Genomic DNA, 19,522 nt, shown 5'->3' on the forward strand with positions numbered 1-19,522 from the left:
CACCATCATCATCATCATCATTGTTATCATCATCATCATCACCGTCATCATCCCCATCATCATCATCATCATCACCACCATCATCATCATCACCATCATCATCATCATCACCATCATCATCACCATCATCATCATCATCATTGTTATCATCATCATCATCACCGTCATCACCACCATCATCATCATCATCACCATCATCATCACCATCATCATCATCACCATCATCATCATCATCACCATCATCATCACCATCATCATCATCATCATTGTTATCATCATCATCATCATCACCGTCATCATCACCATCATCATCATCATCATCACCACCATCATCATCATCACCATCATCATCATCATCACCATCATCATCACCATCATCACCATCATCATTGTTATCATCATCATCATCACCGTCATCATCACCATCATCATCATCATCATCACCACCATCATCATCATCATCACCATCATCATCATCCTGTCATCATCATCACCATCATCATCACCATCATCATCATCATCACCATCATCATCATCATCATCATCATTGTTATCATCATCATCATCACCTTCATCATCACCATCATCATCATCATCATCACCACCATCATCATCATCACCATCATCATCACCATCATCATCATCATCACCATCATCATTATCATCATCACCATCATCATCACCATCATCATCATTTGCGGACATTCTCTAGTCAGTTTTTATGGTTATTTATACACTTTTTCAATATCAATTCTCATGTTTTTCGTATGTCTTACACCCGGATTTTACATCACTTCTTTTACATCATAACCTGGATAAAGAATACTAGTAACAAAAATTAAGTGAGATTCTAAAGGGTTTTTAATTAAACATTGCACATCCCATGCGCTTGCGGGGAGGAGTAAATTTTAAAAGAAAATGCCATGTGCTGACAAAAACATAAACATGAACATATTATTTTATTTCATGCTGGAAATTTGTTCGTTCTCCGTCCATTTGTTTCATACACATTCTGAAAGGAACAGTTTCGTTCAATAACAATAAACATAATAAAATTCCGACCCCCCCCCCCCAAAAAAAAAAATAGTAGGTGGTTATCATGACTATATACGACAATTAATACTACCGTTATCTTGATTATCATGATCATCTTTTACAACCTCCTTATCATCATTAGCATTATAATTGCCATGTCAGTGGCGTAACTACGGGGGGCACATGCCCCTCCCCCAATCGGCTCCCCCCCAAAAAAAACCAAAAAAAAAACAAAACAAAAAAAACGAGAGAAAAGGAGAAAAAAGAGGGAGAAAGGAAAAGAAACGTAGCGGGGAAAGAAGAAATTATTAGATATTATTATATTATGTTATATCATGTTATATATATATTATACTATATTACATCATTTTTTTTTCATAACTGTAGTATTGCTTAGGACTTATTGTTCGCATTGTCTGTTCAATGAGATATATAATCCCGTTGTACTACAAAACATCCCGTCAATATACATCAAATATATATCCTCACATTTCGAGTTATTGATTTATATCCTGACATATGCTTCATGTTCATGACTACTAAAAGTGATTGCCCCTTTTAAGGTCTGAATAAATAAAAAAAATCTAGTCCGCTTACGTTCGCATCAGTGGATTGGTGAGATATGTCTGAATTTCAAAAATTTTCAGCTCGCGCTTCGCGCTCGCAAAGTTTGATTAAAGAGATACATACCATGTTCATGATTACAATGACTTCAAAAAGTGCTTCATGTGTTTCGTTGTAATTCTAACAAAATCAGCTATATTGTGAGATTATAAGATATGTATACTCTTCATGAATTCCTAAAAGAAATAGTCCTTAAAAAATCTGTTTGGGGTCAATTATATACAAAAATGTCAGCTCGCGCTTACCGCTGGCATCGTCTGTTTAGTGAGACAGGTATGTATCACGATTACAAAACTTTGCTTGTAATATTCCATTTTTAGGTCTGAATATAAAAAAAAAATCAGCTCGCGCTTCGCGCTCGCATTGTTAGATACATATCCGTTTAATGGCACAGTCCTTAAAGGGGAATCCAACCGAAATAAAAACTTGTTTTTATAAGGAAAAGAAAAATCAGACAAGTTGATAGGTGAAAGTTTGAACAATATTGGACAAACAACAAGAAAGTTATGAATTTTTAAAAGTTGTAAATATTGGTAATCACTATACCCATGGAGACTTCAAATTGGCCGCATATGGGATGTCATAGTGATGTAAGGCAAGGACTACTCTTCCATGCATGTACTCCAATACACATTATGGTTAAAATGTCATTTTTCCCAAAAGTTTTATTTCAAATTATGTTTTTCTTTCATGAGGACATAAAACAATATACTACCTGGGTTATATTTAGATTACTGCCCCAGGGGAATGGGTACTTAGGAGAAAACCACAAATCCCTGATAATAAAGTACATGGCCTATGGGAAAGTTGTCCTTGCCCCTTGTCATAATTTACTTACCCAGTTGCCAATTTGAAATCTACATAGTATTAGTAATCTCAATTTTAAAGCAGCTATAACTTTCTTATTGCTTGTCCGATTTCTTTCAGACTTTCACCATTCAGTTAAATTTATTTTTCTTCTTCCCAACACAACATTTTATGGTCAAGGCTGGATTCCCCTTTAATTATGTCTCTATTAGGTCAGCATACCTGGCAATTGAGCGGGATGATAACAAAGACCATACCTACGTGAAATGTGGAGGGATATATTCCCTCGATCACCCCCCCCCCCCCCCGGCCCCCCGGTGACCGACACACATGATCACCACATACAATAGTATTTGCAGTAAACTAATATTTATCAGAAATATTTCAAAAGACTTTTTTCTAAATATCAATCATTTTTAACTGAATACGTCATCATTATTTCACTTTTTCTTCTGATGAAGGTGATAATCAGAAAATTTACGTAGCTCAGCTACGGCATGTGTATAAAGCATACAAGATGATAGTAGGTATATCCTTTAACTGAATTTGAATGAGGCCTTTTCCAGAGTAACCAAAGGCAATGTTTCCATGCACTTCGGACGCCTCAAATCGGATTATAATGCGGTTTTTTTATGATTACAGTAATTTAATTACAATTATTGCCTATCATAGCAGGTTTATATAATTTGTGACTTTGTGAGTGATGCAAAATTAATGATATGCAAAATGCTTGTGGGAAAATAGTGCGAATGGTATCGATTTTACTATAATAGACCACCTAATACATATCCAACCATTTTATGATCAGAAACCTAAATCACTGTATACTGGGCAGTGGTATAGGCCTTGATTGTTTAGAAAAGGCGGCCCCGATCAAAGGTATTACTCACCGGGCAGTCAATTTCTTATTGTTTTCAGATTTGGTGATTTGCGGAATTTTTATGACAGTCTGTAATGTTGTTACATCTCAATTTGAACATTAAAAAGAGCGATTAGGTTACTTTGATGTGGATAGCCGGCAATGCTGCTATTTTCGGCGTGATCGTTCAATCTGCAATTAAATACTCCATGGTTGAAAATAAATAGGCTAATTTCTTCTACTGCATGTCACCCTATATGTTTTTACTTCATCAGTTTTCGTGTGAAGTTACAAAAATCCATGGTGGTTTAATGAACTTGAATGCTGTCATCATGGCTGGCTGTCATCACATATTACTATTTTGAAACCAACAATATTTTTAAAGCAGGAAAATAAAAGAATCAATCAAGTTTTTTTATGATTGAAAAATATATATCATGCACTTTTCATATTGAATTTCAACAATCGAAGTCGTACAGGCTCTAATAGATCCATGATATTACATAATTGGAACATTTTTTTCACATTAGGTCCTACTGATTATTTTTATATTTTACAAATTGGATTAATTAATTTATAGAAATAAAAATATATAATATATACATCATATATTTTCTTTTTTCTTTTATTTTGTTTCTATTTTAGTTTATTTTATTTTATTTTCATGTGTTTTCAATTAATTCATTCGTTTAGCATCCAGGGAATTATTTTTAATATGTTTGATTTTTTTCTTTCCCTTTTATTCTTCATTATACTTATTTCATGTATTTGTTTGTTTGTTTATTTTTCTTTCTATCTGAGGGGGATCGCTTTGCTTTCTACTTTTTTTTGGGGGGGTGGGTGTCTTCCTTTTCTTTCTTTCTTTTAATTGTTGTTTGTAAATTATGTTAAATGCAAAATGCGAATAGAGCTGAAGTTTTGGGGAATGGGGATGAAGACCCGCCTTGGTAAAGTTAACATTTTCTGCTCTGCACCTACATGACCTATATCGCATCTAAAACTCTTATCCAGGTGTTATCATACTAGTAATCATTTAATCATTTCTGTACTTTCAATTTGATTTTACATGCATTATTATTATTTTTTGTATTATTATTATTATTATTTATTTGGCCATAAAAAACATACAAAAATTGTACAATGTAATTACATAAAATGTGTATTACATGTCTTTGTTTTTAAATGCCGAATACGAAAAGTGATAACAATACAATAAGTCAAAATCGGTTATCAGAGCCTCGTATCTGAAGAGGAAAACGGTTTAAAATGTATATTTCTTTAATACAATCACATACTTATAACCAGTTGTTTTTTCGCTTTTATTCTTGCATAAGTACGTTGCTTGATATTGTTTGTTGTTTACATTAAGCCATGTTATCGAATCCACATAAAACATTCAAGTTATGTTCAAACGAATTCTTGGTAATGTCATTTCGAGGAAAGAAACAAAGAAACTCCTTAGACGGTAGTCACACATTTTCTTTATCCTTCCTCTCTATTCCGAAATCATATAAAAGGGATGTCCATTAAATTAAATTAGAGGGTCATTGCCGGTATTAATTAATAAGAACACAAATACACATGCAGGGGGCAGGAAGTTCAGATTTAATCCAGTTTTAACTAGCAATCATTCATGTCGGTCAGGGGTGGGAGGGGATGGTGGGGAGGGGGCTTATAAATCGCGCAACGAGTCGTTTTAACAGTATATTACACATAAATAATGGGTGGGGGTATAATTATCTAAAACATGTAAAAGGGGAATTCACCTCAACGAAAACATGGGCAAGAAACTATCAAACAATCTTTAGTGTAAAAAGCATGAGTGTGATGGTATTCGGCATGAATGTATATGACTGAAAATTATTAGATTTCTTACCAAAAGGCTTCCGTCATGAGTATGGTCCTGCATTCTCTATTGTTTGGACAAAATAATATAATCCATATATGAATATGTTGATTACAGTAATTCATACAAATACATAATTATATTAAAAATAGTATTATACACAGAGAAGAAATGTAAAAAGGGAATAAACTCTATCTATAGTATATTTCAGACATGTCAGAAGGCATTGTTTTATCAGAGGGGTACACTTACCATCCCATATTATTGAGGGAATCGGTCAATTAGATATGACTGGAAAAGATTTAAAAACAAAACAAAAACAGGCGTAATATAGAAAAATAGAAATGAAGAGATAGAGAGGAAAAATAAATAAACAACAAAGAATACAAATTTGCTTACACTTTTTGAATCAATCATTAATATTGCGAATTGATGATGTATATTTTATTAATCGCGTTATTTTGAAACACGGATTTTATCATCACAGTCTTTTTATTCCTCATGATTTAAACGCAAATAATTTAGTTTAAATAATACATATAAAATCTGCGACAAAAACGGTAGGACCTATTGTCATTTGCATAATATAGGCCCTAGCGAAACGATTGTCGGCAGCGTATATAAGCTAAATATTTGAGGGGACCAGACGCAAAGCTGCGAGAAAGCAAAGCATTCGAGCAAAATTCTTGACATTTTTAATACAAAAAAATTATTTTTCCACAAATTTTTGACATATTCCAATTATATTATACTTCGCCCCTTTTCCTTTTCTTTTCTTTTCCTCTTTAAAAAAAATCTTGATCGTGATTTTTTTTGGGGGGAGGGGGATATGCCCCAAAGCCGTCCAAATCTGCACGCCAGTGACGAAAAATGTAGCTGAAAAAAGGCGGAAGTAGATTATTAATGATTTCGTTTTGTTAAAAATGTGAGATAATCGCATATTCCCCATCCCTTCAGCTTCCTGCATCAATTAACAGTGTGTAAGTGACGTCATTTTCGAGATAGTTTGTTTAATTACTTACCCGCCAACTACATTTCAACCAACGTACCGATTTTTTTTTTCTTTAAAACGATGGAAGATTCAGTTTGAAGGTGTCCTGAAGAGAATTTTCAAACCTCTTTAAATATTCAAAGATTTGTTTATTAATCAAAGGAGACATAAACTTGATCTCTTTAATCAATGATCAAACAGCGTTAACTAGATTTATGGCCGATATATACCGGCAGTTTTGTGCCGATATCATTTTCAGTTTTGTCTCAATAAACGTGGATCAAAGTAGCCGATAATTGGGGATTACAAGGTAATTAGAGAAGTTATCAGCAGTTCGTGGGAACGGGCTGGATATTATGCATTATGTGTGAATCACTCTGAATCTGAGTAGGTCAACATTTTTATAGGGGTAGTTGGAATTCTTTTACATAATACAAGCCCGGAAGCCCCAAACACATGCATGCACCGAACATTTCTGAGAATATAATTTGAAGTCCACACCATTCTTTCAAATTTAATACATTATTCAAAGAATTTTGATACAGAGACTTTTTTAACTATTAACATTTTAAGAATTATTGTGATTTTGAATATCATATTAATAACTTAACGAAATTATCAATAATGATATTTGCCTTGTGAGGTCAACCTACCTTATGTGTGCTTATTTTCATCAATAGAAAGTTTATGCCTAACCAATATGTGAATTAAAGTACTAAGATTATATTATGCATATTGATGAAGTCCAATTTCCATTCAATGAATATTATTTCAATTATTCATTCATATGGCGGCGCTAACTGTCCGAGATTTACTATACAAGCTGAGACATTCAGGTTCATGGGAAAAAAAACCGTACGAAGTGTGAATCACCGTTCAGTTTATTGTTACCAAGAAAATAATAGACCCAGTATATATAAACAAGAACAAAGGATGCGCGTGTCACCTAAACACTCTATCGGGTCTTTTATGTACCCCGGTCACTGAATAGCTCCTCTGCGTTTAACAGGTATAATCATTAACTGCGTCATAACTGTTCGTTTGTTCTGATGGTCAAGTTTCTGGGGAAAACAAAGAAAGTCAAGAGGATGATCCAATTAAATCTCCACCAGGAGCGGCGACCGACAAAGTGGTATCAAAGAGGACCGCCACTTGTCTTTCTTTGAGTTGTGGTCTGGTCGTTGAAGAGGGATGTGGTATATGGGGCTTGGGGTGGACCTGGTTCCTTCATAATCTTCCAAGACTTGGTCATAGAAGGTGTAAGTCCATAGTGCAGGAACTTGTATCAGGGCAACGTCACCGCACCCTCTTGAGTGATCAACACCAACAGCAGTATACTACCTTGGAATACGACAGAGTTCAGAAAGCGATTTATAATAAAAACTCACTTTTCAATATTTCGTTTGTTCTGCTTATAAAGAGCGAGCTGGTATCAGAATGTTCCCAGTTTGTGATGACGATGCGGCACGGTGTGTCCCGGCCGCTGAGTTCTTTGGAGATGTGATGAAACTTAGCAGAGACGTTACAGGTAAGCTGTACAGTTCCAGACATTCCGTAAATGATAAATCTTTGATTTCTTTCTCTTTTCAACTTTATTTTGTTATCTCCCCCCTTCTAACTCCTTCAAAATTCATCATATTAAAAGTTCTTTTAAGTTTGTTCATAATATTATATATGCATTCCTTCATTTTCTTCATGATATTAAATATACAAAATTGATTAAATTCATTTTGTGCGGATGGCATTTCAATTGCAAATTCGTATTTTTCATTTCCATGAAGAAAAGATACTTAGCCATTCATGGTTCATACATCGTATAGTTGCATTACTGAAACAATATATAGATTAGTTTATGAACATAAACAATTTCCACAAACATTAGCAGATCATTAGCAGATGATACTGTCATGACTGTGAAAGAATATAATTGAATTGTTTCCCAATTAACTAGTATGAAATAGTGACTTTTCAAAACATCTTATCTTTATACAAGAAAGACGATATCTTCATTTTCCGAATCGATTCATGAATAACGATTGTTGATGTTGATCAGAACAAGTTCAAATAGTTTAATAAGTTATTCCTTATTGAAATAAAATTAGCCTGTTCAATCTTAGGAACGTAATATTACTTAACTTATAATAGGCCAAACGCCTTCCGTGTGCACGCAAGGCGAATATACTAAAGTAATCTTTTTTCAAAACAATGAATTTCTGCAGGGCGTTTACCCAACTACCATCCCCCCGACTCAACCAGTACAACCTCGCACACGGCGTCGCATCACCACCACCACCATCACTGCGACGCGGCCAGTGACCACGTGACTTCTCCCCACCACGGAGCAGGCGCCACGAACGAGGAAGAAATGAACGCACTGAGGCACAGGCGGCGCCGCAGTCGTACCATATACACACGGCTGCAGCTAGAGAGCCTGGAGCAGGTTTTCAGGAAGAATAAATACCCAGATATAAACTCAAGAGAAGCGCTAGCTGATGCCATCGATCTCACCGAAGCCAGAGTTCAGGTAATTATAAGATTTATTTTTATATGTCATGATTAATAATCCCTTCTATCTTTCAATTCCATCTACTCGAAAGTGGTGAATTTCATATCCTTTCGAATTTCTTATATTATTTTGTCATATATCATAAACTGACAGTATATTTGTATAAAAAAAAATAGAACAAGCTTAAAGCTATATTACTTGTGATAGCTATTCTTTAAGGAAAGTCTTAAACTTTAACCCCAAGACTTATTATTATTATTTACAGTCACAGTATTTTCTTTCAGTCTCAAAATATCTGTATGAATTACATACTAGCAGTTCATTGTCCGTAAGAAATTGTTTACTGCATTTGATTATTATGGATATCCATTTTTTCTACCATCAATGAATAATATTTCCGTTATTACAAAATTACTTTCTTCTAACCAAGCCTTTACTTAATTCTATCTCGTTACAGGTATGGTTCCAAAATCGTCGGGCACGGGAAAGACGGCAAGAACGTTCAGGGAAGAGCTCTCCGGATAGTCGTCAAAGTCCGACCTACCGACAACAAGCATCTGACTTCAGGAGCGACAGCCAATATTACCACGAGATCATCGGCGAAGCCGCTGGTCGTTTGATGAACAAGACCGATGGCAGTCAAAGAATCAAGCAAGAACTCGATTGGAGCTCTGGCGTAAAAACGTCGAAGGTTTCCCCTCTTATGTCCATTGAGTTTTTATCAAAGAGTAGCCGCGATGAAGCTGATTCCTCCGCAAAGACTACCCAGTCTCTCCATCAAGGTTATAAATACAACCACAAACAGAAACACCAACTGAAACAACTCTCTTCTTTTCAATCATCACCGGATCTCTACGCCAGGTCCACTCTTCATGCCAACGTCAAAGACATTTCTGCTTCAGGACACAGCCCGATGGCACGACATCATTCCCCGTCTCTACATGTTGACGTTGCGGACGTCGACGGTGACTACCAGAAACTGTCATCACACCCTTATTACCCGACCACCGAGACTTCGCTGAAGTATGCTTACTATCTTGGAGTTCCTCTTGTATCTTTCCAACCGATGAATTGCAAAGACGCCCACTAATTGTAAACTGCACTGGGAACCGGTAGAAGAAATGGACTTAGTGTCGATGATAGAGGCAAATTTTCCAGTTCAACTCTATACAAAGACTGGCATCAGCATGCACCTTGATACCTTTAGATTTGATATTATATACAATTTTGTCAACCTTAAAATTTATACGAATTATAACTATTTCAGCTTTAATTATGCTTTGTCATATACATCAAAATAATTGGGGAGGAAATAAACATAAACCATCAAGACATTATGCTAAATTACTAATGTTCCATAATTTGTTCACCTAATAAATTTTGGGTCTTTCTGTTGAAGGTCAAGTCCACCCCAATAAAATTCGGTTTTACATGAATAAAAAGAGAAAAATCGAAAAATAAGCTTGACGCTCTAAAATCTAAATCTGAAAGCCAAAAATAATGACATTTAATTTTTTTTCATTTTCCTAAAACAAGTATCTGGACACCCTGTTCAGTATGACATCACCATCACTATATCTTTTGTATTTTATTGTATGCTTTTAAAAAATTTATTTGGGGTGGAATTGACCTTTAAGGAAAAAACACAATTAACTATATGACAATAACACTGCATGTGTTGATAATTTCGCTTTTAGAAACATCTGTTTTAGCGCCTTACAAAATTATCATTATAAATGGTATGAAAACGAAAATCAGACCCAGTTTTGATTTGATTGATTTTCCATCATAATTTTGTTTACTCAACTTGATATAGGATTTCGCCCTTGTCTATTTTATAAGGGCCTTACGGACAAGGGGTTCGTGAGGGTTGCACGATACTCCTTTAGAAGAGTAAATAGCACCCCAAAAAGGGCAAATGTCGATTTTTTTTTAGGTAATAGGCATAACTTTTTTATCTTCTCTGTGCTTAATATCATTCGTATAAGGAAGTATGTCGACCCATTCTTCCTTTATTGTTCGATTTTTTTTTGTCAATGGGAGTCCCCTCTCAAGAATGATGATAGTACGGGTTCGTACACACGGTATCTTTCATTTAAATTATTTGACGCTGCCATGCAAGCGTGACATTCTACTTGCCTTACTTGCTCTTATTATGTTGTAAATAAGATGTGTGGTATAAAATTATTATTACCTCATAATTATCTGAAATATTTATTAAGATATTTGTCTAGTGATGAAATTTGAATTTGTATTGTATTTCTCGATAATTTCCTTTGATCTTCAAATAAATGATGAAAATTTAGGTCTAAATCATGTTTAAGAATTTTGTCGGAGAGAATAGAGATACAGACAGAGAGGCTGTGGTGTTTGGGTGTGCTGAGAGAAAGAAGGTGGACTACAATAAAGTGAAACAAAGAGATAGAGACGTGGTGTTCTGTGTGCATGCGGAATTAGATAGAGGGAGGGGGAGAAAAAAAAATTGCAAAAATAAATTCAATTACCAGGAGAGAAGAAATCCATATGAATACAAATGAATATTACAGAAGGGGGGGGGGGGGTTAGATCAAAGAAGAAAGTAAAGAAGGATGAATGAAAATGAAAATAATAATAATGTGGTATATACTATTGTGCCTCAGTCAATAAATATTACATACAGATCTCCAATATTGGCACACCACACCAAAAATGTCTAGAAAAGAAACAAAAACAAATATATAAAAAGAAACAGCAAACCTATTACAAAGCTTTTATAAATGGAATTGGAAGATGGAAAGTACAACGAATATTAACATAAAAACAAAGGCTACATTTTTAAATAGAAAACAAACTAGATCAAGAGGAGAGTAAATATGATCCCGGACATAATGGGAGGAGGAGGAAGAAAAAGAAGCTTAGAAGAAGAATGAGAAGAAAAAGAAGAAGAGGAAAAAAGAAGAAGACGACGAAGAAGAAGATCGAAGAAGAGGAGGAGCGGAGGAGGAAGAAGACAGAAAGAAAGAAAAAACAAACAAAGATCGAAAGAAAGAATTAAAGAAAGAAAGAAATTAAGAAAGAATTAAAGAAAGAAAGATAGATAGAAAAAACTATAGAAACAAAAATTGATATACATGTATATTATAATGTGCCAAAATGTGCCAACAAAATACGAGGCCGAGAAATGCTTGGAAATCGGTAGGGTACGGTACTGCCTTATTATTCCACACTCTCCCCTCTCTCTGCTCTCCTCTTGCCTTTCTGCCCCCCCCCCCACACATTTTAATGGGGGCAAGCGCGGGGTGCCTTGTAGGAATTTTCTTTCTATATTTTTTTACTTTCTTTCTTTTTTTGCAATGGTGCACTATTTGTATAATTGCTGTTTATAATTTTTTATGTCGATATTTCACTCATGTATTCTTTGAGATGTTGTCATGAAATGTGTGTACGTATGTAAATCTCGAAAAAAAATCTTTATGGACTTGAATAAAAAAAATAAAATATATATATTCAACAAGGGTATTCTGATTTGTATATTATGAACTTTGTATCAGGGGCCGCGGAACCGGGGGGGGGGCTTCAGCCCCCCACTTTTTTCCAAAACTGTGTACAAAAACGTAAAATTTACCATATGATTGTGATTTTTAGCATGGTCAACCCCCCCCCCACACTTTGAAAACCGTTCCGCGGCCCCTGTTTATTGAAGGAAACCTTCCGCAATAACAAGCTTTGCCTTTCAGAAGGTTTATATTTAATTTCATTACGTTATATTATGATTCGCTTTAATTTGTAACTTTGTTGAAATTTTGATGTGAAAATAAATTCGTTATCAATCAATCAATTAAATTGAATTGAATTGAAATGAAAACAAACCAACTTTGTGCATTAGAGGGCGTAATATCCAAGATGGCAGCGCCCATGAATGATCATGCCACCAGTGCGATGCCATCAGAGACAGCAGAAAAGGACGAAAGAACTGAATCCAGCCAATCAAATATAGACAAAAGAAGCTGGAATGAAAGGAGAAAACACTTAAATTGTATTGAAAGGGCAGATTTTGCTTGCAAACACAGTAAGTTGTTTTATTTTTATAGTGAGCCAGTGGCAGTGCAACGCCTCCCGAAACCACAGTTCCGGGCTTCCCTCCACGCCGGCGCGGCCCCGCTGCGCTGTGCCCCACCGCTTGGCGCTCACTCATTCCACCATCGCTCACCCATTCCCTACCTCGAGCGAAGTTCGTGCAGGCTCCACTTCACTACCGCTACACTAGGTGGAGCATAGTGTAGCGATAGTGAAGTGGAGTGGAGCCTGCATGAACTTCGCTTCAGGTAACCCATTCCCTAGACAGGAATAACCGTCGTTTCTGGGGATTTATTCAACAATTTCTGACATTTTACTGTAATCCCCATTTACCTATGTATTGGTGAGTGGAGCCAACGTAGTTCAGCGGAACAACCAAAATACAGAGACTGAAGCTTTTGGTCTACCCATTCCCCTGCTGCATTGTCATTGACATGATTGACTTTACATTAGTCTTGTCTTTTCTTGCTCTGCCTTTTGAAGGCTTTTCTCCTTTTCCTTTGGCCACAATCAATTATCATGCATTGGCACTTGAAACCGGGATTTGTGTTTGCTTACAAATTTTGTCTTGTCTTTTACTCTCATGACATGAGAATTTGAGATGAGACATGACTGCCTAGCTAAAGTCGTTAATAATTAATAGTCATGATAGCAGAATAAAAGTAATTATAAATTGATCTATAGTTAGGCTTATTTTAGAATTATAATAATATATCTCAGCATTTCTTATGTTGTTTATATTTATTCCAGATCCTTATGTAAAATTCATGCTTGTTGCCATGGAACAAATTGGATGGTAAGTGGAAAACATTTAAACATTTTGTGGGTCAAGATTAAGAATGATAATTGTGATAATAATCTATATATTGACAGAATATGTTAAATTACTTAATGCAGGAAACAACAGAAGGTATGATTAAGAGTAAAATGAAGATTGAATGATGCTTAAATAAATTATAATTTTAATGTGTTACATTTTCATTAAAGTATTATTGCATTTCAGTTGAGTTTTTAATTATGCTAATAAATTATGAAATGTTCAGTTCAATTCAATGCAATTTATTCATTTTTTCAGCATAAAAAAACATTATGAATGATAAAATAAAAAAACAGAAACCTCAGAAATTTATAAAAACTTGGAGTAGCAGGTCCCAGTAAATTACAAAAAAAATACATCTTGACAGCATTAAATCAGAATAATTATCCGAAATTGAATAAAATTGTATCTGAAACAATTGATCAATCAATGGTAGTCTCTAACACTTGCTTGCTAAATTATTGCTAGTACTGTTACTAACTACAAGTACTGTGAAAGCCTACAAAGTACAAAAGGCATATTCTTTATCACAAATATCAGTATGCAGTGTGTAAAATAGAATGTGGTTCAATACCATAGGACTGACTTGAGTAATCCAAGTACATTGTTTTCAGAAAAGAAAATAAAATCTTGTTCTATATTTTTTGTTGGAGCGAAGTTTTGGAATAGTTTGCCCCAGAGTATTCGAGAGAAAAGAACACGGTTTTCATTTCGTAAAAATCTGAAAAATCACTTGATTAATGAAGTTTGATGATTAATATGTGTTTGAAATGAAAAAATAAAAATAAAAATCAGAGAAAGTTGTTTTAGTAGAGTAGATACATTGCACTTTGATCCTTTTGGGGGAACCATTCTTGACTAGCACTTGTGCTAACTTTTGGTTCTCCCTTTAACAGCTTTTCGTTTGTACAAAATCACCCATACCATTTACAATTTATGTTCATGCATACGATCAATTTTTATGGTGATTTGCTTCTTGTCAGGTGAAACTGCATCAAGACAAACCACATGATGTTACTCTTTTGTATTATGCTGATATCACATGTGGTATCATATTATGCTTTTATATAGACTATGCTTATGTTATGTTATAAATTGCATTTATATGATTCATATTAACACATTCTTGTAAATATGTTAATGTTGTTAATAAACTCAACTCATATACTTTATGCTTATTTTGATGGTTGCACAAAATGTTTCAAAGTAATATCGGTATAATGAAATCACTACATATGGAAGTAAAAGGTTTCTGTGCTATTCATCTTGTAAATCTATCATTATCACTGTCTATCCTTTTGTTTGTAAAAGATTGTTCATGGGTCATGAGTGTAAATAAACAGATAATAAAATCAGATGAGAGTCATTTTTATGAGTTTTCATCATTTGTCTTTATTTTGACATAATAAACTGGCAGGAATACCTGTATAAAATGAAAGTTAAAAAAAATAAGAAAAAAAAAATCAAAAAAATCTTTGTTTCTCTTTGTTTCAGCCCAGTGGATCTAGATACACACATAGTGTGTGAGCCGTGTGCTAGTGACAGTCCTGTCAATGGAGGCTTTGATCCCGTTAATGGTCAGGTGAATGGACTGAATAGTTTGTCATAACAAATTTCTTATGATATTATGATTCATATATTGATGTGATGTCTGATGAAATGTCTTTTGTCCTAATTAAGTAAATCAATTAAATTAAATGAAAGTTTCAGTCATTCTTTCTTGATTTATGAAGTTTTAATTTTTTTTAATAAGACATGTCTCTTACTCTCTTGATTTTGTAGAGGTAACATGGATTTTAAGCATAAAAGCAGGCTTGCATAACATATTCATTTTTTGACAATATAAAAATTCTGAAATATGGGGTGTTTCATAAAGCTTTTCGTAGAATTACGCACAACTTTATGCCCAACTGGAACACGTTCTTAGGTCATAACTCAATTACACAGGGATATCACATAGCACAAGAAAGGTTCACCAGTTGTGCATAAAGTCATTCGTATCTTACGAACAGCTTTATGACACACCCACCAGGATGGCTTTGTATCCCACACCTACCTTTGATAAGTGTTATGGTGATTCAATGGAAGTTTGAAAGATTTTTTCATGCTAAGTGTCTTTTTTGTGTGAATCTTGGGGTTCTTTCACAAAAATTTAATAAAATGTGACTATAAATGACACTTTACTTCAGTTTTATGTGGTAAAGTATGTATTGCATTACAGCATTGGTCAGATCATGCACAGGTGACACACGCAACCGCATATCCATCAATGGGAGGGTCCACATGCGTGTTAGTGCCTGAGCATGACTTGATGTCACACTTAAATCTTTGTGAAAAACCACCCTGGTGATGTATGTCAGGAAAGCACTGGGGGTGTTTCACAAAATAGAGTTAAGAATGACTTTAGAGTGGCACTTAAATATCCAGTTGCATGCAGAATAAAAGGCATCACCGCATGGGTCAAATCATGCCAAGAGGACGCATGCTACTTGTGTATTAACACAGAGCATGACTTTAAGTCATACATAACTCTCTGTGAACCCCCTCGTCTGGGGGCCGTTTCATAAAGCTGATCGTAAGTTAAGAGCGACTTTAAGAACGACTGGTGATCCTTTCCTACGTGCTAAATAATCACCAATGAACATTTAATGGCAAATACCATTTACCACGAGAAAGAATCACCAGTCGTTCTTAAAGTCGCTCTTAACTTACGAACAGCTTTATGAAACGGCCCCCGGTTCTCTTAAATTAAAAACACACTATGCACAAGTGCCCTTTGGAAGGGTATCTATTCTCATTATTAGGTCCCTCATGGACAATGAAATCTACCAGTCTATATTTGTCAGAAATCAAGTTAAACTCAATCCCTCATAAAATCAATCTTTATTATATTTTGCAGATTGTTTTATGTGAAAACAAGAGCCCTTCCCAAAGAATATTGAGTACGCTTCTCACCCACGAGCTGATACATGCGTACGATCACTGTAGAGCCAAAGTGGACTGGACGGATATAAGACATGTTGCTTGTTCAGAGGTAAAAAACATACTCCAGTAATTTTCAGTAGAGATTAGAACTGTAGTAAAACAATGTTAACTATATTACAACTTAACTGATTATGATAACCATGATAATATTGATAATTTTTAGGTTAAAAGTAAAAGTGGTGGAACCAGGATGTTGATGGCATAAAAAGAGCGTTTTTTATTAAATGGAGGAGATGCAGACGACTGTTTTTTTAGACTTAATTTGATATGTATGTTTTAAATCTCAAAATATAGAGGGGGCATGCGCATCCTTTGCGCCTGCTATTGGGTGCACCACTGATGGTAATATATTTGCGTACAGCTCATGGCAACTCATCATTGCACTTCAGAAGCAACAGACTCTAGATACTAATTCCATCATTAGCTCCAGACTGCCTTTGGTATCAACAAAGACAAAAATATCTTGAGTTTCATCATGAGAAAAATGTCAAGAATGTAGCTTTTCCCATTCTCTGCATTTTCGAGAAATGTTGTTATTTTGACTTTAAGACAAATGAATTTGGGAAAAATTTCCAAATTCATTGAGTTTATACATTGCCATCTGCACATCTTTTGAAAAATGAAAATTTGAAAGAAGATTTTACTAGTAATTAGTACTTACATGTGACTTCTTTATTTCTATTTAAATGTTTTGATTTTTATATGCGATGTTATTTCATTTTTATTTGTATTTGTTTATAGATAAGAGCTTCCAGTTTGAGTGGTGATTGTTCTTTCTTGAGTGATAGTCTTTACAGCTGGAACTTCAGATTTAAGAATCATCATCAGGTACATTGTAGTAGACACCAGAGAGTTGTTTCACTGAAAGGGTTAAAGGGAAAGTTCACCCAATTTGGTGTGGATAAAATTGGATAAAAGCAGAAAGAAAAGTAAGAGAAACATGTTAATGAAGATTAGTGAAGAAGCACATATATGTGCAAGTTGTCTAAAATTATTTATCAAATGATGCTGAAATTATGGTATCTGCAATTTTTTTTTCATAGGGATCTATTCAACTATGCCCATTCTTAGGTGGCAACAGGCATCTTTAATGTTAAATTTTGCCTGTTACCAACGGACCTAATTTGTTGTTTTGGAGTCGTGGTTTAAGACATGACCCCACTTTTAGACCAATCAGACAAGTGGATAATTCAGTATTCTGAAAGAGAGGTGTAAACATGGTTACTAATTTTATGTTGATAATATTGTGCAGCACTTTTAAATCTTTCTTTAAAAGCAAGATGTAAGTATGATGTTTATTATTGTCATTTGGAGTATAATTACTGTTATCATTTTGTTTTATCTATGTTGTAGACTTGTGTGAAGAGAAGAGCTATTGGTTCCATATTGGCGGTCAGGGACGTTTCTCGAGAGGTTGCAGAGAAAGCCGTCGATGATGTCTGGGAGACATGCTTCAAAGACTATGCACCTTTCACCTGTATACCAAGGAGACCAGCTGACCTGAAATCAGCATCACATGATCAATCACATGACCAGAAAACTGCTTTTCCACCAAAAAGATAACACATGGTTAGACAACCTATTTGAACTGAAATGGTTTTGCAGATGGATGTGCTTGTGGTATGTGTTGTATCACACAAGGATAATAAAATAATGATTGACAATCTGAAGAAAGATTGAACATTTATCATTACTGATTTCTTGAAGAAATTTATGGTGCCATAAGACTCAAGCAGATGCTGCTGAGAAATGTATTAGAATGCATGAATTCAATATGAACAGGTTCTTGTAGTCCTTATATTTCACTTCTATTTTTATTTACTGATGTTCACACTGCTTTCTTTAGGTATTCAAAACGCAATAGTTGGAACGACCCTATTCTTATATTCCTGCTCTTTTGTACTGACAAAATACAAAGTTTGCATGTTAATTTTATATGATGATTTACACTTCCTCAATTTTTTTATCCTCTTCTGTATGCAAATACTTCCCAATGACATGAATAGATGACTTGTGAATATTTGGCATGAATGATATCATGAATTAACTTGGCTGTGGAAATATTGGAATTTACTCTCTGTGATAAAAAAATGACTGAATAATATCAATTTCCACCAGAGATAATTTAGATCATTTGAATTCATGTACATAACAGGGTATGCTTTATGGTATTCATTAGTAAGTTACTTCAGCACAATGACAATGAGACACAGGTGCCCCATATTCAACAATATGGTTTGATTATGGTCTAAATCAGTAGTCTTACTATGGAATGATAGATGTGGCACAAATCATTAACTTTAGATGTTCACTTCATCAGATCATTTGGCATTGTAACCACTCAAAGCCGTAAACGACAACTAGATTTGTTACATATTTGCTTAATACAATGTTTATTTGCTTTCGTCTTATGCATTGTAAAGTGCTCAGAAAACCACTCCAGGTTTTGTGCTTTTAAAATTATTCTTAAGTTATATCAGAGTACAAATCACGGGCCAATATGAACTTGATGACTGGTTTTGTTTTTGTTCATGCAATTTGACAAGTCTTGATTTTATTTTCTCTTGCCTTATTAATCTCTTTAATGAGTAAAAGTGAAGAGAGAAAAGATTATATTAGCTGCATTTTATTTCCTACAATCAAAAGGGGCAATTTTTTGCAATTGTGTGCAATTTGTGAGCATGATTCTTATGTTTTTGTATTCATTTACAGCACACACAGGAGCTAAAAACCGGAGATAGAGATATAGCGTCTTCTTTACAAGACACTTACTTATGCAGTTTCTCATTATCCAGAGTAAGAAAGAAAAAATATGCTGACTTAATTGATACCATTTTCCAGTGCAGTATGTATTACACGCTCTAAATTGGCAGTGGAAATAAAATCTGTTTAAAAATGCAAATTGCCAACAAATATTCTAAATGTTGCTGATATCATTCATTTTGACTCATGTTATATCCATATATTTAATTCTTTGGAAAGTATGAAAATTGCTG

The 19,522-nt window shown here is 34.5% G+C and overlaps 2 protein-coding genes across 2 annotated transcripts; both read left to right on the forward strand.

The window, feature by feature from the left end:
* Positions 1–7,103: 7,103 nt before the first annotated feature.
* Positions 7,104–10,973, forward strand: LOC129257953 (homeobox protein ceh-36-like). The gene is made up of 3 exons (XM_054896401.2): positions 7,104–7,690; positions 8,382–8,686; positions 9,126–10,973. Exons 1-3 carry the CDS (start codon positions 7,600–7,602, stop codon positions 9,756–9,758), a joined length of 1,029 nt encoding a protein of 342 aa, XP_054752376.2. The 5' UTR covers positions 7,104–7,599; the 3' UTR covers positions 9,759–10,973.
* A 1,559-nt stretch (positions 10,974–12,532) lies between these two features.
* Positions 12,533–19,439, forward strand: LOC129256586 (mitochondrial inner membrane protease ATP23 homolog). Its single transcript, XM_054894753.2, has 6 exons — positions 12,533–12,716; positions 13,475–13,520; positions 15,036–15,123; positions 16,441–16,575; positions 17,268–17,354; positions 17,880–19,439. Exons 1-6 carry the CDS (start codon positions 12,551–12,553, stop codon positions 18,087–18,089), a joined length of 732 nt encoding a protein of 243 aa, XP_054750728.2. The 5' UTR covers positions 12,533–12,550; the 3' UTR covers positions 18,090–19,439.
* Positions 19,440–19,522: the final 83 nt, after the last annotated feature.

Source organism: Lytechinus pictus, chromosome 3 (genome assembly GCF_037042905.1).
Source record: "Lytechinus pictus isolate F3 Inbred chromosome 3, Lp3.0, whole genome shotgun sequence".
In the NCBI taxonomy this organism is placed as follows: Eukaryota; Metazoa; Echinodermata; class Echinoidea; order Temnopleuroida; family Toxopneustidae; genus Lytechinus; species Lytechinus pictus.

Excerpts from the sequence above, each read along its gene's own strand:
- LOC129257953 (XM_054896401.2), top strand. The coding sequence starts at position 7,600 with ATGTTCCCAGTTTGTGATGACGATGCGGCACGGTGTGTCCCGGCCGCT. Across the intron at positions 7,691-8,381 it reads ACTTAGCAGAGACGTTACAG|GGCGTTTACCCAACTACCAT; the intron begins GTAAGCTGTACA and ends GAATTTCTGCAG. Across the intron at positions 8,687-9,125 it reads TCACCGAAGCCAGAGTTCAG|GTATGGTTCCAAAATCGTCG; the intron begins GTAATTATAAGA and ends ATCTCGTTACAG.
- LOC129256586 (XM_054894753.2), top strand. The coding sequence starts at position 12,551 with ATGGCAGCGCCCATGAATGATCATGCCACCAGTGCGATGCCATCAGAG. Across the intron at positions 13,521-15,035 it reads GCCATGGAACAAATTGGATG|CCCAGTGGATCTAGATACAC; the intron begins GTAAGTGGAAAA and ends TCTTTGTTTCAG. Across the intron at positions 16,576-17,267 it reads GACATGTTGCTTGTTCAGAG|ATAAGAGCTTCCAGTTTGAG; the intron begins GTAAAAAACATA and ends ATTTGTTTATAG.